Source organism: Peromyscus californicus, unplaced genomic scaffold, assembly GCF_007827085.1.
Source record: "Peromyscus californicus insignis strain IS unplaced genomic scaffold, ASM782708v3 Scaffold_11__1_contigs__length_118956290, whole genome shotgun sequence".
NCBI lineage: Eukaryota > Metazoa > Chordata > Mammalia > Rodentia > Cricetidae > Peromyscus > Peromyscus californicus.
The window spans coordinates 52,318,247-52,342,122 of NW_026294402.1; the positions used below are offsets into that span (position 1 = coordinate 52,318,247).

Consider the following 23,876-nt stretch of genomic DNA (forward strand, 5'->3'; position numbering starts at 1 on the left):
ACAAAATAACAGCTTCATGAACATTCATAAAAGACAGCCACAGTATTGAGAAAAAGAAAGTTGAAGTACAATACATATGGTTTCTGTTTCTGTTAAAAATATAAACAGATTGTGATTTTTAAAAATCTGTAAAGGTATAGACTTATCAAGAAATCACCCCAAAGTCCTGCTGACTTTTACTTCACATGTTTTAAAAACTATTTGTCATTTTTTCTTCTCAAATATTTTAAAATACATTCGACAGATATGATGATTCAAATCTGTAATCCCAGTACTTGGGAGGCAAGAGGCAGGAGGATCCTAAGTTTGAGGCCAGCCAAGGCCTCATCCTGTCTCAAATTTCTAAAAATTATATTTTATTTTATTGAGACAGAATCTCACTATGTAACCCTGGATGTCCTGGAGCTTGCTCTGTAGATCAGTCTAGCCTTGAAACTCACAGAGATCCACCTGCCTCAGCCTCCCTAGTACTGGATTAAAAGTGTGTACTAAATGAAAAAAAAAAAAAAAAAAGAAAGAAAAAGGAAAAGAAAGGAACGTGATTGCTCCTAAGTATGGTGGAGAAGGTTTATTGTAGATATATGGGAGAGCACAGCCAGAGGTAGACACAGGGACATCTGGGAGAGTCCAGAGTGGACATGTCCAGACTGAGCTGTGCCATGTGGGGAGAGGGAGAGGGGTTGGGGGAGGGAAGAGAGGGAACCAGGTGCAGCAGCCAGGAGGCCAAAGGTACAAAGAGAGTGGGCAACCAAAAGGGTTGAATCATATTGGGAAGAACAGTCCAGCCCCCTAGGCTGGAGAGTTTAGGGTAGGGGGTGTGAGGTTATGTCAGCCAGGAGGGCCCTGTAAACAGGTAGGGATTGAGGGATGAAGGGAGAACCTGGTGGCCAGGTCTGCTTTGATATGTTAAATAAGCACCTCGGCCATTGTCCTGTGTTTGAAATCTAACATGTACCACTATTAATTAAATTTTATAAATGACACTTTAGCATTTATTTAAACAATAAAAATTTTGCAGACTAATCAGTAATAAAAAGTCAAGCACAAAATTGTATATAGAATAAAATAATAAACCTATAGTAGGCATTTTCCTTTAAAATACAAAGGATATACCACAAATGTTTAAAGTTATATCTAAGTTGTATGATTATAGTTGATTGTTTCTTCTCTTTATAAATTTGTGTATTTTCCATATTTCCTAAAATGAGCCCAAATGACTCCTACAATCTGAGAGAAAAAAAAATAGAAATTCTATAGATTGATTATTGAGACAGGGTCTTAAGCAGTCTAGCAATGGAGTACTGCAGCTGAGGATGACATTGAACTTTTAGCCCTCTAGCCTCTGCAGAAGTCAAGACACCAAACACCCATTTTATGTGGTGCTGGGGATTGAACTCAAAGCTTTGTGAAGCCTGGACAAGCACTGTACTAAGCTCCAGACCACAAAGTTATTTTTAAAGTGATGAAACCATTGAGAGACTATACCTCTCAGAAGGGAGCACAGGGCTGCAAGCCAGATTTGCCTGGATTCACTGCCCAGCCTCCTCCTGGTGAGACCACACACAGCCTACTTCCCTCTTTCCTCAGCTGTCAATAAAACAGAACAAATGGAAACGATGGCAGGTCTTGCCTTACACAGCTCAATGAAATAGAGCCAGTAATTGTCACAGGGCAGGTCAAAAAAATCCTAGTTGTTAAAAAACACATTTAAAAAAAAAAAAAAAAGCAAACAAAACCACTATCAAGGATAAACTGATGTAGAACAACTCTACAGACTTCCCCCATTTTTCTTTTTTTTTTTTTTTCCGAGACAGAGTTTCTCCATGTAGTTTTGGTGCCTGTCCTGGATCTCGCTCTGTAGACCAGGCTAGCCTCAAACTCACAGAGACCAGCCTGACTCTGCCTGCTGAGTGCTGGGATTAAAGGCGTGCGCCACCACCGCCTGGCAGACTTCCCCCATTCTTAAACCTATAGAAATGCTAGATGAGATTTAACTCTATACTTCCTACACAGAACTAAGCATGAAATCAAGAAAGGACTTCACAAGTAGAAATAGGAGCAAGTGATAAAGCTGAGGGCTAAAGAATGTCACCCAACTAGTTTTTTAAATTTTATTTTTAATAATTTATTGCTTTTTATATATTTATTGTGGGGGGGGGTTGTGAGCCTTGACCCATGTCTTCTTCCACTATGTAGGTCCTAGGGGGCCAAACTTAACTCATAGAGATCTGTTTGTTTCTGCCTCTTGAGTGCTGGGATTAAAGGTGTGTACTACCTACCACACCTGGGGCCCCCAGCTATAGTTCTTAACAGGGGTGAGGACTTGGATTTAATCATTTCCCCCACCCCTAGAATTCAAATTGCAGGTCTCTGGCATGTCAAGAACCAAAACTGAAATAACTACATAAAAGGAAGAAACCTTGAAAGATTACATCTACTACGGCCCATGAACTGGGCCTGGCACACCGACACACCAGGTCAGAGGCAGCATGGAACTTTGCCATCACCACACAGCACCCACTGAAAGTCAGACTCTTACTAAGGCACAAATGTACACTTTAAATCCACACCAGCCAAACCAAAGGAAGCAGCTAAGCAGGGGGAACCCAGCAGAGGAGAAAACGAAACACCCTTAAGTAGACAAGTCTTCCAGAAATAAATAAATCCCTACGAAATGAGCTTGCCAAGAAATTTTTAATAATTTATTGCTTTTTATATATTTATATATATAAATATATATATATATATATATAACAGCAAATCAGCACAAGAGGAAATGAACTCTTATGCAGGAGAGGACAGGACAAAAGGAAAAACATGCATCCAAATTTAAAAGCATGTATCAAAGAAATGGCCAAATATGGATACTTGAAAGAAAGCTAAGCAAAGTCTTTTCATTCCTTTTGTATGCTTGAAGCTTCCATAGCAAAAAAGGTTTTGTTTTGTTTTTTGTTTTGGTTCTTTTTTTTTCCCCCGAGACAGGGTTTCTCTGTGTAACAGTCCTGGCTGTCCTGGATCTCACTCTGTAGTAGACCAGGCTGGCCTCAAAGTCACTGTCCGCCTCAGCCTCCCAAGTGCCGGGATTAAAGGTGTGCACCACCATTGCCCAGCCAAAAAACCTTTTTTTAAACATTTTTTATTTTACTTTATGTATATGATCATTTTGTCTGCATGTATGTCTGTACACCACTTATGTGTTCCTGGAACTGGCGTTACAGACAGTTGTGAGCTGCCATGTGGGTGCTGGGAATTGAACCCGGGTCCTCTGGAAGAGCAGCCAGTGCTCTCAACCTCTGAGTCACCTATCCAGCCCAACAAAAAAGTTTAAACAAATCCTATGATTCACAGTTTAAAAAATTAAAGGAACTAGCTAGGCAGTAGTGCACACCTTTAATGGCAGTACTCAGAAAGCAGGCGGATCTCTGTGAGTTAGAGGCCAGCATGATCTACAAAGTCAGTCGAGTTCCAGGACAGCTAGGACTATATAGAGAGACCCTGTCTTAAAAAAAACAAATGAACAACAAAAAAAATTAATATATATATTAAAATTTTTTAAATTTATTTTTCCCCAACCACTTGCTTTGAAAGCATGGGGACCCAAGTTTGATCCCCAGAACCCACATACAAATGCCAGGTGTGGTGGCACATGCTTGTGTTCCCATCAGTGGTGAGGCAGAGTTAGAAGGATCCCTGGGGCTTACTGGCCAGTGTTCCTGTGGATGACACACACCCCGAAGCATGCACCTGAACATACACATACTTGACCAAGAAAAAAACTGTCCAAGAAAAAAAAATAATGTTAGTTGAAAGAGAGGAAATGACCACAAATCAGGCTTATGGGACAGAACAGGGTTCAGATGAAACAGATAAAAGAGAGTCCAAATCTAGAATACTATTGTCAAGCATAAAACAGTAGAGTAAAATTTTAAAAACAAAGATTTACAAAGATCAGCAACCAGGCTCACACCACGCTACACTCTCCAACAAGAAAAAAACGGGATTAAGGAAGACAAAATAATGGTCAATGTAGGGACCCAGGGTCCACAGGGCTATGAACAAAGTACAAAAGGGAAAAAGAAAGATATGAAGAAACGATTCATACTCACCATGGCTGAATTTATTACAAACTTAAAAACTCAGGGAAGAACTAAAGAAAAATAAAGCTAGAGAGTAGAATACAAGTAGTGGTGAGGAAAAAAAAAACATGAACTTGCTAAGTATAGAGAATTGGCTGGGCGGTGGTGGCGCACACCTTTAATCCCAGCACTCGGGAGGCAGAGCCAGGTGGATCTCTGTGAGTTTGAGGCCAGCCTGGGCTACCAAGTGAGTTCCAGGAGAGGCGCAAAGCTACACAGAGAAACCCTGTCTCGAAAAACCAAAAAAAAAAAAAAAAAAAAAAGAAAAAAGAAAAGAAAAAGTAAAGAATTGACTTTCAAGGGGAAAAAATTGGAGAGAAGCAAAACCAGAACAAACTGGAACTAAAGTACAAACCACAAGAGGCCCCAAGTCAGAACTGGGGGTCAGAAGTTAAAACACAGAATTACTTAGGTACTACGGTGTGCTGACAGATTAAGGATGCAAATTACAATCTAAAAGTAACCAACGAAAATGTGCTGGGGGTGGTGGGCGTGGCGTGGCTCAGCAGGTACCGGCACTTGCCATCCAGCCTGACAACCTGGTTCAACCCCTAGGATGGGATGAAGGGAGAACTGAATCCTCCAAGTTGACCTGACTTCCACATGGACGCTATGGCATGTATTTGTACACACACACTCTAAATAAATATAATTTTAAAAATGCCTGTCATCTCAGCTACTCAGGAGGCTAAGGCAAGAGCATGACTCAAGTCTAGGAGTTGGGGACCAATCTAGGTAAAAGTGAGACCCACATCTCAAAAAAATAAAAAGTAACCAATAGAAGAATAGAAGTAAAGTTTCTAAAACCTGTAAGAGATAAAGAATAAATAAAGACAACAACTAAATAAATGAAGACAGGAATGGGGAAAAACAAGAGGGGCATTCTTAAATCAAAATCAAAACCAGAGGGTGGAAACAGATCCACATGTGAGACTCAGAATGTGTAGCTCAGTCGTCCAGCACTTGTCGGGCATGCACAGACCCTGAATTTTAAAAGAAACAAGAAGTAAAGCTACATGTATCAATTCCAATAACCAAATACTAACCAAAAAAAAAAAAGGCTGTTTTGGTATCAGATTATTTTAATTAAGCTCTCCCAGACCCTGGTCATACAAAAACAAAACAAAACAAAACAAACAAAAAAAACCCTTAGAATATAAGGAAGATCTAAGTAAATGCAAATTAGCAAACTCAATCCAATAGACAAAGATAACACTGTATCTATCAAGTAGAGAACACACATTGTTTTCAAGGACATTTATAGAAACTAAATCATACATAAGGCTAAAACAGAAAATATCTTAAATTTCAGAGACTCAAGAGCATGCCAGTTTTCAAGGGCCAAAATTTGTAGAATACAGCAAAATGAGACTGATTCAAGAAAAGTATTTATAGCCTAAATAACAAGAATTCTAGAAAATGTGTTACAGCTAAAAGAAAACAAATTCGTGTAAATAAAACCAACAAATTTAAGTAAGATCAGCAGAACATATCAACCCCAAGAAAAAGGGCTGGTCAGTGGTTGTCAGGAGCCAGCCGGCAAGGAAGGCTGAAACAGTACAACACGATTTCCAGGGCAGCAAAGCTGTTTTGTATCATGGTGGATACACGTCATGACACATTTGTTAAACCCACAGGATGTACAATAAGAATGCATCCCAAAGGCTGGCAGCACGATGGCTCAGAGAGTAAAGGTCATCACTGCCAAGTCTGATGACCAAGTGGAAGGGCTCTAGCAAGTTAGCCCCCCCCGACCTTCACACATTCACCACGGGATGCGCACATTTAGACACCACCACCCCCGCACACAAAAGAATGTCATGAAATCTATTTTGAAATAATTTCTTTAAAAAGAATTCACCCTAATGTTAACTACACATTCAGTGATAATAATGTGTCAATGTAATTTCCTTGATTGTAGTAAACGTACTCTCTGGTGTAAGATTTGATAGTGATGAAGGATGGGAAGGAGCGATAATTACTGTACCTTCTGCTTAATTCTGCTATAGATTGAATAGATCATCTATTTTTAAAAATGTGTGGTTAGCAGGATACCTCAGTGGGTAAGGGCACTTGCTTCTGAGCTTGATGACCTGAGTTTGATATTCGGAACCCACAAGGTAGATGGTGAGAACCAATTCCCACAGGTTGTTCCCTGATCTCCACATGTGCCCCTTGCCCCAACACAGAAAATAATGTAATAATAATTTTTAAAAAGGTGTAGAGCGCCGGGCGGTGGTGGCGCACGCCTTTAGTCCCAGCACTCGGGAGGCAGAGCCAGGCGGATCTCTGTGAGTTCGAGGCCAGCCTGGGCTACCAAGTGAGTTCCAGGAAAGGCGCAAAGCTACACAGAGAAACCCTGTCTCGAAAAACCAAAAAAAAAAAAAAAAAAAAAAAAGGTGTAGAGCAAATGAGGCAGACGCTAACACTGCCATCTCCCCACCTGCCACCCACCCCGCCCACAAGCACAAAATGTAACCAATCACATGAACGCGAAGTAAATGAGAAGAACAAGTAAAGCAGAGTAAATTAAAAGAAGGTAGAAGCAGCAAAATCTCGAGTACCTACCAAGCCATGGCTGTACTGTCTGCTGGAATACAAATAAGTGTGGTTCCTGTCCTCTGGGGCTCACCATCTAGTCTGTGGTTCATCTAGTCTGTGGGTCGAACAACCCTTTCACAGGGGTGGCATATCAGATACCCTGCATTTCAGATATGTACATTATGATTCATAACAGTAGCAAAATTACAGTTATGAAGTAGCAACAAAAATAATTTTATGGTTGGGGGTCACCACAACCTGAGGAACTGTACTAAAGGATCACAGCATGAGGAAGGTTGAGAACCACTGCTCTAGCCTACAAATTAGACATCAACCAACCAACACAAACGTAAATATGTAAAACATAATGTTCAATGACAGCATACAGAGAGAACCTGATCCTGCATTGAGGGCGAAGATAGGACTTCTGAGGAAATGACAGTTATGATGGAGAACTGAAGGAGAGAAAGAACGAACCTGAGCAAGAGTGCCCAGGCAGAATTGCTGTGGATATTGCTCTGTATAAATAAAATGCTCACTGGCCAGTAGCCAGGCAGGAAGTATAGGCGGGACAAGCAGAGAAGAGAATTTTGGGAAGTGGAAGGCTGAGGCAGAGAGACACTGCCAGCCACCACGATGACAAGCAGCACATGAAGATGCCGGTAAGCCACAAGCCACGTGGCAAAGTATAGATTAATAGAATTGGGCTGAATATAAGAGTAAGAGCTAGACAATGATAGGCCTAAGCTAATGGCCAAGCAGTTTAAATAATATAAGCCTCTGTATATTTATTTTATAAGTGGGCTAAGGGACTGCTGGGGCTTGGCGGAACCCAGAGAGAAAACTCTCCAGCTACACAGAATGATCACCACAGCAAAGGCCATAGTTCTTAAAACAGTGACGAGACAGATTACTAAAGTCAAGGCTAAAGACGATGAGGCAGGTCTTAGAGATGCAGATTTTGTATTTTATAATGAGAACAACTGATATCTGTAGAGGACATTAAAGCAGTGACACAATCTGATTCAGTTTCTAGATCATTACAGACTACGTCAAATGGATTAGAAAGTGGGGTGAGCACAGACTTGGAGGAGGCAGGTAGGTGATGGTGGACAAGCGGCAGGATTCTAGATATCTAGAGGAGAAGATTGAAAAGCTTTGGTGACGGGCTAGAAACAGGGTGACAAGAGCAAGTATGAAATAACCCAACCCCAAAGTTTCTGGATGAATGACTAAGTGTCTAACAAGGCCATTTTCTGAGAAGCAAAATGCAAGAGAAAATGACTGTAGGGTGGGTATCAACACCAAGAGTTCAGTTTTTTCAGTACTTGAAAAATGGGTGCAGGAGGATCAGGAGTTAAGGGCAGCCTCAGCTATATAGCATGCTGGAGAACAACCTGGGCTACTTGATACTTAAGATCCTGTCTTTTAAAGCAAAGTTTTTAGTTGTTTTACATGTATTAAACTTGAGATGTGAGTAGGATATCTATTTATTTATTTATTTATTATTATTATTATTTTCCCGAGACAGGGTTTCTCTGTGTAGCTTTGCACCTTTCCTGGAACTCAGTTGGTAGCCCAGGCTGGCCTCGAACTCACAGAGATCCGCCTGGCTCTGCCTCCTGAGTGCTGGGATTAAAGGCATGTGCCACCACCGCCCTGGCTTATTTTGGTGTTTTGACACAGGGTTTTTCTGTGTAGCTCTGGCTATGTGGGTCACTCTGTAGACCAGGTTAGCCTTGAACTCAGAGATCCCCCTGCCTCTGCCTCCCAAGTGCTAGGATTAAAGACATAAAGACTCAGCACTGCCCATTGTGAGTAGGATATGAATGTAAATGTTAAGCAGTTGGGATTATACATGCTGATCTCAGACCAGAAACATAGATTCAAGTTACATATATGCTTCATCATGACTGAAATCCAAATAAAAGAGCCTCCCAAGGATGACATAGTAAAGGCTTAGAATAATACCTGGAGAATTAGGTGAAAAGAAAACACTACAGGATAAAGAAACATAAGCAGAAAGAAGAAAATACTTCAAAGAGGGAATCGTCAATGGTACCCAACCCTCTTCTGAAATATCAAATGCGGTCAGGGAAGCTCGGACTAGGCAACATGACAGCAAAGAAAAATGGAAGGGTCAGGGTTCTGGTTGGAGTGTTTTGGCAAAATGAAATGTAAAGTGTACAAGTCCTTTGAGAAACCATGACTGGGGAAATGTGCAGTCTAGGATTTCTTTAAAAAGCAAATTCACTGTCCTTTAACAATCACATGATATGTGAATTTGAAAACTACAGTTTTGTTGTTTGTTTTGTTTTAAAGTTTGAGAGATGATGTTTAATTGCAGAGAACGCTTCAGAAGAGAGGAGTCTAAAAAGTCAGGAAATAGAAGTCTTCACTGATGGAGCAAGTCTCTCAAAGCCTAGGAGAGGGTGGGACCTAGGACATATACAGAGGGATTAGTCTTTGAGGGATAAGGACCAAACTAAGCCAGTTATCATTTCCAAAACACTCACATAGCCCTGTGCTAACACGAAAAGCAGAACAAAGAACATGGTTCATGTTTCCACAAGCCTGAATAGTTTCAGGGGACTCTAGAATACTTATGTTTGGCCACAGCCCTAGAAAACCTAAAGGAATTGTCCTCAAGTAGTATCTAAGATTTACATCTTACCTACCAAGCCATTAAGGACTGAAAATTAGAGCCTTAAGAAGTACTTAGGATGGCCGAGCAGTGGTGGTCATCCCAGCACTCGGCAGGCAGAGCCAGGCAGATCTCTGTGAGTTCGAGGCTAGACTGGTCTACAGAGCAGGACAGGCACCAAAACTACACAGAGAAACCCTGTCTCAAAAAAACAAAAAACAAACAAACAAACAAAAGTACTTAGGAATTAATGACAATTCAACCTAACTTTAGACATTATATGCTTTTTACAAAGATGGTTCACATTTCTATTTTTCTTCTACCTTTGTAGCAAGCATCTATAAAACAACCCCAGGGCAGGCAGTGGTGTCCCAAGCATTTAAGCCCGGTACTCAGGAGGCAGAGCCAGGCGGATCTCTGTGAGTTCAAGCCAGCCTGGTCTACAGAGCGAGATCCAGGACAGGCACCAAAATACACAGAGAAACCCTGTCTTGAAAAACAAAAAACCAACCCCAATGATGGTGGGAGAGAACTACCATCCCTCTGGAAACCGATGTACTCTTGGTTCCAGTGCAGAGAGTTAAGTGCTTTATCAAAGCACTGTAACAAACAAGTGGTAGAGCTAGCATCTAGAGCCACACCGCCTGTCTCTCAAACAAAGACTGATCTAATAATAAAATCTGCTGGTAGGTAACAGGTGTGTCAAGTATCTGCCTTAATCTTTGGGGGTTAACTGTGGAGGGGCAACCAAGCTCTCTCATAAACTGCCATAAATATCACGGATAGTTCACAGGGCTGGGCTGGAAGAGCCATGGAAGAGCCTCAAGGTGTAGATCCCAACACTCTCTCAGGTATAGTGTGTTCACTGTAATGACTACCTAAGGCCATAAACTCAAAATGGACATTAAAAATAGAATTAAGTCACAAGCCACGTGACAAGGTATAGATTTACAGAAATGGATTAATTTAAGATATAAGAACACTTAGCAAGAAGCCTGCCACGGCCATACAGTTTGTAAGCAATATAAGTCTCTGTGTTTACTTGGTTGGGTCTGAGCGGCTGTGGGACTAGCGGGTGAGAGAGATTTGTCCTGACTGTGGGCCAGGCAGGAAAACTCTAGCTACAAACATGACTACCTAAGGCCATAAACTCAAAATGGACATTAAGAATGTGACACACACTTTTAATCCTAGCACTCAAGAGGCAGAGGCAGGCAGATTTCTGTAGTTTGAGGCCAGCCTGGTCTATATAGCAAGTTTTAGGCCAGCCAAAGCTACATAGTGAGACCCTATCTCAATCAACTAATTAATTAATTAATTAATTAATTAAGCTAAAAAAACAGGAAAGAAGGTGGACATGGTGGTATAGACCTTTAATCTCAGCACCTGGGAGGCAGAGGCAGACAGATCTCTGACTTCGAGGCTACAGAGAGTGTTTCAGGACAGCCAGGGCTACACAGAGAAAACTTGACTGGAAAAAAACAAAAAAGAAGAAGAATAGAGAATACACAGAAAGACCTTGCTTCAAAAATCAAAACAAAGCTGGGCGGTGGTGGCGCATGCCTTTAATCCCAGCACTCGGGAGGCAGAGCCAGGCGGATCTCTGTGAGTTCGAGGCCAGCCTGGGCTACAGAGTGAGTTCCAGGACAGGCTCCAAAGCTACACAGAGAAACCCTGTCTCGAAAAACCAAAAAAAAAAAAAAAAAAAAAAAAACCAAAACAAAGCAAAGAAAAATAAATAAATAAGCAACAGCAAAAATAACCAGAAATGAGGAAAACTCAAGGCTGTCAAACTCCTCAGCTACTAAGAGCAGTACAAAAACAACAATCTTTGAAGCACAGCCTATTCTGCCTAACGAAACAATGGACAGCAGGGTTTCTCAACCTTAGCACTTTCGACCAGACAATTCCTTGTTGGGAGTGAACAACTCTTGTCCAATACTCTGTGTGATGTTTAGCAGCCTCCATGGCTCTTCTCACTAGATGCTAGGAGTACACATCTGCTTCCAGATGCAGGCACAACACTGCTAAATGTCAAGCAGTAAAGAAGGATCAGCTTCAACTGAGAGCCACTGATCTAGACAGACAATGATTCCAGATACTGGGGGCATGAAGACACACTAGAGAGAAAATGGAAAGCGCCTTTTCTTTCCAGTCAACAGTTTAATCAAGTTTTGCAAACCCCTGAAATGTTTTGCATGAAGTACTTATCAATTATGTACCAAGTAGGCCTCCTGATGGGCACACACACTAGAGGGACAGATCCTGGAAAGTAGTTTGTCAGAGCATTAGAATAAAAGGACAGATGCCACACTGCAAGCTAATTACCCAGCAGGAATTAATCTCACATAGTAAGACAAGACTAATTTGATTTTTTGAGACAAAGTCTCATGTAGCACAGCCTGTCCTCAAGCTCAACTACATAGCCAAGGATTATTTTGAACTTCTGATTTTCTCTCTTTTACCTCCCAAATGCTAGACTGCAGAAGTATGTCACCATGTCATTTATGGGATGCCAGGGATCAAGCTCAGGGTTTATATGTGCTGGGTAAGCACTCTGCCAAATGAATCACACTTGAGCCCAATTTCCATTTTTGTATGCCATTAATAAGCACTTTATTAACTGCACACAAATTCAATGATTTAGTTAAACAAACTAAACCAAGTCATGCTCCTTTCTGTCTACCAGTGCACATCAAACTAAATGATCTTCCCACCTGCCTTGGAGCTTCCTTGGCATCTACCCTGCAGAGGTGCTGACACAGGCTAGAGGCAGCAAACAGTCCCCAGATGTTCACAACTGGCGATACCCTGTTCTCATTAACATGTGATCAGCAAGCTTTAAGAAGGGTTAGGAATTCTTCAGTTGCAAGTTTTCTGAAATACGATTCTTCCATCCTAGAAGGCAATTCTGAACAAAGCCTTGTACAACACATGGGACTGAGGAGGGGCCAGTCCTTATTGAGCAATGAACCCCAGTAAATTTCAGTGCTTTGCACTGAGCTGGCAATGCGAAGCCACACATATTGAAAGTGTCTGGCAAAGTACGCAGAAAAGCAGACATATAAACTCTAGCCCCCACATGCCTATCATACTTCCCTCATCTTCCTGTTCTATGGAAGGAAACCTAGCTCCACTAATGGGCTCAAGACAAAGCCTGTATTGCTGAAACACCCACTATCCAGGCAGCAGAAGACCACCCCTAAAGGGCCAGCACCCCCGCCCCAAGTTGGCTGAGTGATCTCCTTTGAGAAAAGGGATACTCAGTTCTTTGTTGTCTTGTTTTACAATTATTTACTCTGCCCATAGAAATCTGACGGGTTTGAGAATGCTGGGCTCCATAGTATTATCCATCTTCCCATCACCCTGGTGTCAGAGAATGAGCCAAGCCTTAGAAGCAAATATTTTGCAAGGCTTTCTTTTAGAAGAGAATCCATGAGGTAATTTTGATCCTATGTGCTGTAAGAAGAGGATTTCAGAAACAAAGGCTAACTGTGCTGCCCTTAAGCTTTTCAGTTCATAAATGACTGCCCAGCCCCTCCCCAACTCCTGTGAAACACTTTCTGAGAATTCTACACAATGCTGTACAGATTCTACTTTGGTATGTATATGAATGTTTGGAAAACAACATTTGTTTTAGAATATCTGCATCACAGAGCAGACTCAGCAAGGTTTCAGCTGAGTTAAGTTACTGCATCCCACCTCCAACCCTAACTTGAGGTTGCTGCAACGCCACTGCTAGACATCTGGCTCCCTGAGAGAGAGCCATGCCTGCAGTAGATAGCCCTGGCACAAAGACTCTGCCCGAATAGATTGTTTAGAATAAAGGACACTATAACTCATTAACAATTAAGATCTTGTGTCAACTGTAAAAGGTCTTTGAATTGTTGCTGCAGCAAGTGCTACTTAACTTCTCTCTAAAAGTTAATTACTTAAAGAACAAAAGACTGAAGAACAAAAACAGCTAGTCTCATGGTCTGATGGTTTTTACAGGCTCTCTCAGAGCTACGTTTTTAGTCTTCTGTCCAAAGCATAACTACACACACACACACACCCCCTCAAGCACATTACTTACTTCTTTAAAAACATGTTTAAGGGCTGGTGAGATAGCTCAGCAGGTTAAGGTACTTGCCACCAAGCCTGGCAACCTCAGTTCCATCATAGGATCCACACGGTAGAGAGAGAACTGACTCCGTCCTGTTCTCTGACCTCTACCTCTACATGAGCACGCCCACACATATACCTACTACTTATACTACAACACGCACACGCACAGAGTAAAAATTTAAAGTTAATAATTAAAGCAAGGTTTAAAACAAGGAAGGAGGGTGGGGAGGACGGCACATCTGGTAAAGGCACCTGCCACTAAGCCAGCCTGGGTTCGATTCCTGAGCCCCACAGGGTGTAAAGAGAACTGACTCCCACAAGTTGTCCTCTGACCTCCGTATACCACTATGGCATGCATATGCCCATGTACACACACAAAAATCAATAAAATGTAGTAGAAATTTAACACTAACACAAAACAACAACAAAAATAAAGCAAAGGAGGAGCCCAAAGACCAACCTGAAAAACTAAGTTTACAGGAGGAACAAGATATGGCCGTCAAAGGTTTTAAGACATTGTTCCTCACTGTTTCCCTGACAGAGTTCTTCTCTACATTCAGAAGGAAGGTAAATTTAGAAGGAAGCATTAGGCTTGAGCTACCCTGGCATTTATGAAAACATTTTTGGCAGGTGTTCAGCCAAACAGTCTATATTTAGTATGTATGCCTCAGAAACTTAAATGAACTCAAAGGGTTTGAGCTGCCAACAGCCAGCCTCCAGAGCACTGAGCTGTGCAGCCACGGGGCGGCTGCCACACAGAACGCTGGGCTGGGCGCCCTGCCACAACGTACACGTGTGCACGCACACGCCAGTCCTGAAGAGTCTCTTTTTTCAAAGCTCTAATGGCTTGACCTCAACACCTGCTGCACTTCCTGAAGACAGACAGGCTCTGGAGCTCCACTTGTTCCTCACACACGGCTGCACTTTCTAGGAATGACCGCACACACACACAGAGGCTGGCCAGCTGCCAAGGCGGGGGCAGCAGCAGCCGCCGCCTCGGGCCTGAACTTTCCCAGCGCTGTCAGGGCGGTTCCTGCTATAAGCTGACTCAGCGGCCAGCATGGAACTGTGCCAACCACACAGCAGTGCAGGGGCTGCCGGCAATTCACAGATGTTTTACTAAACCAAAGAAATCAGCCAGAAGGCAGATCTGGGCTGGTGGCCAGGTGCCGCTGTCGTGGAAGCTGGGATTCTGATTCTAGTCTTAGTTTTGCTGCTACCCCCTTGGGTGATCTGTGTCTCCCAGTACCTTCTCTGCCTCAGCGGGATGCCCATTAGGATGTGAAAGAGGAAGGTACAAGAGTTGTACAAGACAACTCCTGCAGTATATCTGCCATGTGCGTGGCACCAAACAGGCACTAACATGGTTCACTTGCTCTCTTTACAGCATCCTTGAGAAATGCCTTCTTATTAGCAGTACTAGTACTGTTTTTACTTTGTACCCCATGATGGCCTCAAACTCATAACCCTCCTGTCTCAGTCTCACAAATTTAGTTTTTGAATATAAACCATACTCAGCTTCATTATTTTCAATGTGCAGTTGATAAACACAGGCTCAGAACAATTTAGAATGCTACCAAAAGATGGGATTAGAACATACTACTGACACCACTGTTAAAAGTCAGGTAAACTGCACAGGGCTCCTTGAGTCAAGCTGCCTATTTTTCAGCTTCCAAAGGACCTTGTTTTCAACTATGACTTCCCAGGTGCCTTTTTGTAAGCTCTTCACAAATGGCTTCTAAGTAGCATCACTGGACTCCATAGACGGTGTATGTATAAACTCAGAATATCTAGGTACTAGTGGCCTTATCATGAATGCCCTGCCTATAACACCAACAAATCACCCTGGAACAACTGACCATTACTCTCGTACTTTGAACAGTGAAAAGCTGCAGTGTAGGTCACGAAGAAATTATAAAGACAAAGGCTTAGTTGAGAAGAGATCCCCAGGCTCCACCCTCCAAAACAATTCACTATTAGGACTCTACTGCCTGCCTTTATAAAAAAAACTTCCTACTAGCATGCTGGAGGCCCTAGTCCCTAGCACCACCAAACTCTAGCTCCACCCTCCCAAAGAAACAAGCAAAACTCCCTAGTTGACTCTGATATGCAATCATGTTTGGAACTAATTTCAACTTTCTTTGAGTAAAAAGGGAATTCTGAGGTCTCCCTTCCCTCTTTCTTTCTTTCTCTCTCTTTTTTTTGGTGGTTTTTTTTTTTTTTTTCTGAGACAGGGTTTCTCTGTGTAGTTTTGGTGCTTGTCCTGGATCTCACTCTGTAACCCAGGCTGGCCTCAAACTCAGAGATCCGCCTGCCTCTGCCTCCCGAGTGCTGGGATTAAAGGCGTGTGCCACCACCGCCTGGCCCCTCTTTCTAACCAAATGATATAATGTAAAGATAAAACAGAATGTCTACAAGGCTCTCTGTTGAGAAATACACATAAGTGCTTTTTAGCAGCTATATTCAGCTTCAAAACAACAAAAGAACATGACCTCGGGTTTACTTGGAGCTAAGAAACTCATAGGAAAAAAATTATTCTACATTCCCACAAGAAAAACTAATTAGAATCATGAATTTCATTATTTAAAAATGTATAGTCCTGGCTGGCCTGGAACTTAGTATTCAGACCAGGCTAGCCTTGAACTTACCAAGATCTGCTTATCTCTGCCTACCAAGTACTGAGATTATAGGTGTATACCACCACACCCAACTCCTTTATTTTTTAATTTTTTAAAAAATTTTTTTAAATTTTTTAATTTCAGGGTTGAGAACCGAACCCAGGGCCTTGTGTTTGCTAGGCAAGCACTCTACCACTGAGCTAAATCCCCAACCCCCCAACTCCTTTATTTCTTATTTTATTATTATGATTACTACTACTACTACTATTATATTATCTTCTGGTTTTTGAGACAGGGTTTCATTCTAGAACTCATGGTGAGTCTCTTTACTGCCACCTCCTAAGTGCTGGAATTATAAGTGTGAACTAGCCACTCTGTTTTTTAGATAGTCCCAATGAAACACAGCTCATTCTTCCTTTAAAAAATAAAGGGAGAGCCAGGCGGTGGTGGTGGCACATGCCTTTAATCCCAGCACTTGGGGGAGGCAGAGCCAGGCGGATCTCTGTGAGTTTGAGGCCAGCCTGGTCTACAGAGCAAGATTCAGGACAGGAATCAAAACTACACAGAGAAACCCTGTCTCGAAAAAAAGACAAACAAACAAACAAACAACAACAACAAAAAAAGGAGAGATTCTTTAACAGAAACTTGGAACAGATTGCATTAACAGTAACTTATACACTCTAATGCTTTAATAAAAAGAACCATCGCTTAATATTTTTGTGGTCCTAGAGACTGAATCTAGAGTCCGACACTATCATGGAGCTACACCCTCAGTTCAAGCAAACAAATGCTGAGAACAACTTCAGTCTATTCATACTCATAGTCAGTGCCGTGGGTGAGAAGGCACAGTGCCCGCTCCTGCCCATCCAGCACCCTCTGCAGCTGACCTATAGGTAGAAAAAATGACCTCCCATAGCAGAAAGACTGACCTGCTTAAGCTGCTCATCCAGATTCCAGCTTGGCTGCCCAGCTGTGGAGATGGAAGGTGGGGCCTTGGAAGTATCTTTGGTATGGTCTTCTCTAGCTTGTTGTCCCTGTGGTGGGAGTCCAGGTGCTGCTCTGGGGTCTTGGCGAGTTGTTTTTTGCACATGGAAATATCTGGAAGCAGCCTGGGCCTCTTTTTCAGCCACCTCTGCAACATCATCATCTCCATCTTCGTCTTCCAGACCTCCTTCCTCTTCCTCAGGTTCAGAGTTCACATTGCTCTGCTCATATACTTGGGTCACTGGTGTGGCTGGTGTAACTCTGGCTAAGGGACCCAGAACAGGGCTACCAGAAGGTCTCCCAGGTGTGACTGAAAGGAGAGTAGGCTGGGTGCCTAGTTTGGGGGCATAAAGAAACTGTGCTTCTCTTGTCTGCTGCGGGTTCTGCTTCTCTCTGGCATCCATCTGTAGAGGAGCCTGGTGTGGCTGCTTTTGTTGCTGCTGCAGAGGCTCCATTACTGTCTCAGGCTTCACCCACAGACTGGCATGGCTCTCAACCTGGGCACAGCCCAGCACGCACACTGGGTCTGTATTTTAAGTGAGTAACCAAAACCACAAGGGAGGAAGAGGGGGAAAAAACTATGTAAAACAGGTACAAAAGATTTTCTTTTCTCCAGTAAAGTTCTGAATACTAAACGCTCCTAAACCTGAATTTCAAGATGAGTAAGTTGTAGGGGTTTGGTGGGTGGGGAGGGAAAGTTATAAAGAAGAGAACAGGATCTAAGAGGGGAAATAGGGGGTAAATCTCAGGAGTGGTAGATTTAAGCATTTTTTAAAAAAGGAAATCCAGAAGATATTTAAGTTTACTAACAGCTGAGTTTTCATCTCTTACTCTCTACATTATCAAACAGTTATCTACTGGGCTTGCACTGTACAGGGGTTTGAATTATGAAATTTGTAATAACTATGAAAACTGCAGTTAACAAAGGCAAAGAATGGACTGACTGCAAAAGAAAGAATATGGCTTATATTCTCAGGCTCTCTGGAGAAGGAGATTCTGACTCAAGCTAGACACAGAGTTATAGCAGACAGACAAAATGACTTTTCTGATGGAAAAAGCAAGACCAAGCAAACTGCTCTTGGCTTAAAACTTCACAAATTTCCCAGATCAAATTGCCGGCCAGCTTGCTGAGTGGACTGAACCAGGCTAAGTGGACATTATAGCCTCCAAAAGAATCCGGTTTCAACAACATGAAAGAAAGAAACATGCAAGGAGGCAAGAGTCTCAAATTGCAAGCTTCCCTCAAAAACAAACAGGGGGAGAAATTCCTCTGGAGATTTTAAAGTTAATTAATTTGAAACAGGTACCAATATTGTCTAAACAAGTCAATTTTTTTTTTTTATAAATCACAAGTAAATCTCCTCACATCCTCTTTCTTTCTGATTCACTTCCACTATATTTATTCTATGAATACAGTAAGAAAAGGCTTCCAGTCCCAAAGTATTCTGGGGGCAGGTTTATCTGCATTCTTACCAATCTGTCTCCAAACACAAACCCCCTTTCACACCCTTCCACCTCTAACCCTTCCCAGGCTCCCACCTTCAACAAACCTCACTTCAATTATATTTTCTCACAAGTCTTCCTAAGTGAATGGATTACCATGCCAGAGTAAATTTTAGGGTGAAGAGGACTAGCAACAGGGTGTGCAATTTTGTTGCCACATGAAAGGGGAAGCTGCACTGAGCAGGTTGGGACTTGATATTTGCATTGTCCCAGTGTTTTAGGACTGAGGTGGAAGATGAAATGAATCATCTTGAAATGAAGAAGAAAATGAAATCTTTACCATCTTCAAAAATTCACTGGGGAAGTAATCCCTAACAAGAAAAAATGGCTTTGATTTATAAATGTTTACATTCATATAGGGGTACAATTTTTAAAGCTAGGAAAAAAATTCAAAACGAAAAACAAAACAAACAAACAAACAAAAAAACAGAGCCATGCTAGACAATTCTCAATTTGTTTCTTAGAAGCACTTGGTTGGAGCTTTCATAGACTGTTAAAAGATTCAAATTCCAATTTGCTTCTTACAATTCGTACTTCCTCTTAGCAGTTTAGAAAGTATAAGTTATGCCTGCAGCAATACTTTCATTCCGCTTTAGTTTTTATTCCGTAAGGAAGCCTGAAAGGATTCACACCCAGTTGGCAAAAGTATTCACTTAAAATAAAAACCAATTTGGGGACAAAAATACAAAAACAAAACACGCACAAAAGAGTAACAAGCAATTCACTGGTCATTTAAAAATATTCATGTAATTATTAAAGTCAACCAACACAACCGGAATATTTCAACCAACTCCTGCCAGTCAGTGTACAAATGTTTCTTGTCTGGTTGGTACCATCTTCTCTGCAGGCTGCCCTCAGCAGAGGGGGAGGTGTCCCATTGCCTCTTTATTGAGTAAGACAGAGACCACTCGCTTCTACAACTCACTCGGCACACTCGCCCTCACAGAGCCCGTCCCATCCCAATCCCTAAGCAGCCAATGGTCCAAACAATACTACCAACATTTAGAGAACTTACGCCTCAGAAATCTAAACCACTTCATCCCTTCATCCCTCGCTCTGTCCTCTAAACTTCCCGGACCTCCAAACCGGGCGCAACGGACTGCTTGCCGCTTCAGACCGGCCTTGCTGACCATCTCCCTTACCTTCGTCTCCAGCCGCGGTCCCCGACCCCCTCGAGCCCCTCTTTCTATTCTTTACCCCACTCCCAATGGAGCTCGATCACTTTTTCTCCCACCAAACCCTCTCCGCCAATCTCCAGGCTCTTCTCCAATCCCTCAAACCCCACCTAAGCTCGCCTTGAGGTTCCCCGGGGGTCCCTTACCTTCCCCATCCCTTTATCTCAAACCACTTCTCTGGGCACCCGGAGGATCGCGCTCCTCCCGGCCCTCTCACTTTTCCTCAGCGGTCCCCCCCGCTTCGCTGGCCCGCGTCTCCCCTTCACACCTGCCTCGGCTCCCATTTCGGTCCCCTCCACCTGCCACAGCCCCGCTCCCGCCGCGGCTGAAAGAACCCAGAGCCGCGCCGCTCACCTATGCGCAGCGTTCCGGGCTCGCAGCTTGGGAGGAGGCAGCCGCTGAGGCCCCAGCGCAGCAGCTGAGCCTCCGACTCCTCCGCAGCTGGGGGCCACAGCCGGGGCGGGGCCCACACCGGAAGCGGTGCCGCGGGGGCCGGGCCGTCGGCCCGGGGCGGGGGAGGGGCAGGCAGGGGCGGGGCCTCACGGATTGGGGCGGGGCCTGAGGCCGGAAACAGCTAAAAAGGGAAGGAGGTGGGGGAGTGGGGGGAGGAGAGGCGGAAGTGACTCTTAGGGACCGCCCTCCGGTTAGGCCCGTGGGCGGAAACTATTTAAGGCGGGCGGAAGCTTCAGCCAATGGGAAAGCGCAGACACAGAGCAGTTCCGGTGGGAGTGCTTTCGCGGGGAGTTGAAAAAAAGCAGGGCTAACGACGTCTACTCGGCTTTCTGGCTGCGGAGGTTGGGCGTTGCTTGCAATGAGTTAAAGAGAGGAGTTACGAGTGCTATGTTTCAGCCAGTCTTCATTAAGCATTCCTGCTTTTTTTCAGGCTTTCTGTGAACTTTTTAGACTGAGATTCTTCTGTCCCCAGGGGCTCCTGCAACCCTTGGAGCACCACCTCCATCCTCAACCCCACCCTGGTCACAGGAGTTAATATTTTCTTCCCCCAGGTTCCCAAAAGTAGGGGCTATGTGCCGAATCCTGGCACCGCTTATTAAACAAACAACAACAACAACACACACACACAAACCCACCTTGCTTCTGCAACGCTTGGTTGTGAACATCTGTCAGTTTATGCGTGCACCTCCGTGTTTTAACTTTCTCCCCTCTGACCATTTTCCTTGATCCAGAGTTTATGGCTCACTTAACGTCGAGCTTTACACCATTTTTCCAATCCCAGTCAAAACCTGGATTTTAGCGGGTTTTTTCCTTCCTTCTTTTCTCCCCCCAACCCCCAACCCGAGACAAGGCCTCTCACTGAATCTGTAGCTCACCTATTTAGCAAGAGTAATTGACCAGCAAGCTCCAGGAATCCTCTTGTCTCCGCCTCCCCAGCGCTTGGATTACAGGTGTGCACCATGCTCGGCTTTTTTACTTAGGTGGTGGGTATCCAAATTTAGGCTCCTATTTTTGGTGCCAAGATTAATCCATCTCAGTCCCTGATGAAGACTTTTTTTTAATTTTTAAAAATTACAAATTTTTAGTGTGTATCAGGGCACTGAACCATTACCTCCCACCTTGCTCAAGAACTGTAACATAACTCTTTTTTGACTTTATCATTGCTCAAGAATTGTAACATAACTCTTTGACTTTATCAGAAACTCCAATCTGCTGAAAGCCTCTATTTTATCTCTTACACATTAACCTCCTTTACTTCCTTCCTTATGCTAGATTCAATGGCATATCATTACAACCCCAATTTTTCAATCCCCCCAATTCCTTTTCTTCAACTAAAACCTCTAACCAGAAGAGACTTTATAATTTTCATACCTGTATTTTGCTATAGAAAATGATCTAACTGAACAGATTGGAATCACTAAATTATCAATTTAAAATGAATTCTGAACGGTGGCTTCAAAGTTCATTATATTCTTCTACTCAGCTTGATCCTCACTATCTCTGTGAATCTCTAACTCTGTATTCACATACCACTTCCCTTGATTACCTTACCATATAAGTAACAGAAAATGTAGAATGCCCTAAAATCTAGAAATCTTGTGTGTTCTCAGCCTGTCTTTCCCTTTTACAAATTACGAAATCAAAAATACCAAATTCCTTGTACATGCCTAGCCAGGTCCTCACCTCAGTGTTTATTGAGCAGTAGACAAAACTCATTTCCTGCCTTCAGTGTTCTTTACCAGTTCTGGAGAAAGAAAGCAAAATACGTAGTGTCAGATAAGTGCTATGCAGAACAAAGCAGAGTAAAGATTAAACAATTGTGTCAGGCAACTTCTATTTTTAGATGCTGGAGAAGAACTCATTGATAAGGTGCTCTTAAACTGAAACGGGACTGACTTGATAGGGATGAACCACATCTAGTGGATATCTACAGAAAGAATGTTCAAGCAGAGGAGACAGAATATTCAATTGCTCTGAGGTAAGAATGTGTTTGACAGGTTAATAGGAAGAGGAATACAAACAGTAACAAGGAAGCAATACTCATAGCAAACTAACTTTTATGGCTGAGGGAGACACAAGTGGTAGAGATTATGTCAGGAAGTAGCCAGGTGCTTAACCATGCAGACCACTGTAGACATAAAAATTATGTTGACATTCACCACTAACACCAATGGAAAGTTTTGAGCCCCAAATCGACTTTATCAGATTTAAATCTCTAACAGAACCATCCTTGTTGTGGCACAGAGGCTACTTGTGGATCTTGAGGCTAGAGAGATTAAAAAGGGAAGCAATCATCCTGGAAGAAGATGATGGTGTCCTGAAGTAGATGATGCCTTTACAGCGGGTGAGAAGTGGTCAGATTTCAGGTCTATTTTGAAAGTGAAGCTGCCAGGATTTGCTGGTATTCTGGTTGTGTAGGTTAGAGGAGAGTTAAGAAAGATATCAGGGCCAGGCGGTGGTGGCACACGCCTTTAATCCTAGCACTTGGGAGGCAGAAGCAGGTGGATCTCAGTGAGTTGGAGGCCAACCTGGTCTACAGAATGAGTTCCTGGACAGCCAGGACTGTTACACAGAGAAATCCTGTCTTGAAAATTTGAAAAAAAAAAAAAAAAGATATCAGGTTCGGAGCCCAACCAACTAACTGGGGGATGTTAGCAGATACATGATTAGCAAGAAAAAGGACTACAGAATTGATAGACATAACAATTTGCCATTAGATATTATAACATAACAAAGACATTTCGTTGAGTGAAACAAGTCAGTCAGAAAATTACACTCTTTTTCTTTCTTTTTTTGTTTTTTGTTTTTTGTTTTTTTCGAGACAGGGTTTCTCTGTGTAGCTTTGTGCCTTTCCTGGAACTCAATCTGTAGCCCAGGCTGGCCTCAAACTCACAGAGATCCACCTGGCTCTGCCTTCCGAGTGCTGGGACTAAAGGCGTGTGCCACCACCGCCTGGCTGAAAATTACACTCTTGAAACTAGAAAAATATGGAGGGGTGATTATAAAGGGATAGCAAAAAGGAAAACCTTTTAGTTGCTGGAGTTTGTATTAGTGAGAGTTCTCTAGAGTCAAAGAACTTATGGAATGAATCTCTCTCTCTCTCTCTCTCTCTGGAATGACTTACAGGCTGCAGTCCAGCTAATCCAACAATGGCTGTCTGTGAATGGAAAGTCTAAGAATCTAGTAGTTGCTCAGTCCCACAGGGCTGGGTGTCTCAGCTGGCCTCCTATGTATGCTGGAATCCCGAAGAAGTAGGCTCCAATGCCACTGAAGGAATGGATATGCTAGCAAGGTGAGAGCAAGCAGGCAAAGAAGGACAAAACCTTTCTTCTTCCATATAGGCTTCTAGCAGAAGGTGTAGCCCAGATTAAAAGTATGTCTTTCCACCTCAAGATCTGGATTAAAAGCGTGTATTTTCCTGCCTCAAGATCTGGATTAATGGTGTGCGTCTTCCCACCTCAAGATCCCAATCAGAGGCATGTGTCATCCTGCCTCAAGATCCAGATCAAAAGCCTGAGTCTTCCAGCCTCAAGACCCAGATCAAAGTCACATTGTCTTCCCGGCTCAAGATCCAATCACAGGTGTGCCTTCTATTTCTGGATGGTAGTTCATTACAGGTATAATCAAGTTGACAACTAAGAATAGCCATCCAGGGTTTTTAATTTTAATTTGTGTGTGGGGGGGGCATATGCATGGAGCCCAGAAGAGAACCTTG

At 42.9% G+C, this 23,876-nt stretch overlaps 1 protein-coding gene across 8 annotated transcripts in view; it reads right to left on the minus strand.

Moving 5' to 3' along the window:
• Positions 1-20,201, minus strand: part of Arid3b (AT-rich interaction domain 3B) — a 78,825-nt gene extending 58,624 nt beyond the window's left edge. For all 8 annotated transcript variants that reach the window (XM_052761561.1, XM_052761546.1, XM_052761552.1 and 5 more), the window contains exons 1-2: positions 20,063-20,201; positions 16,976-17,556 (exon numbers count right to left, since the gene is read on the minus strand). In XM_052761561.1, the coding sequence (XP_052617521.1) occupies positions 16,976-17,485 (510 nt within the window). In that variant the 5' untranslated portion in view covers positions 17,486-17,556; positions 20,063-20,201. The remainder of the gene's footprint in view (positions 1-16,975; positions 17,557-20,062) is intronic.
• Positions 20,202-23,876: the final 3,675 nt, after the last annotated feature.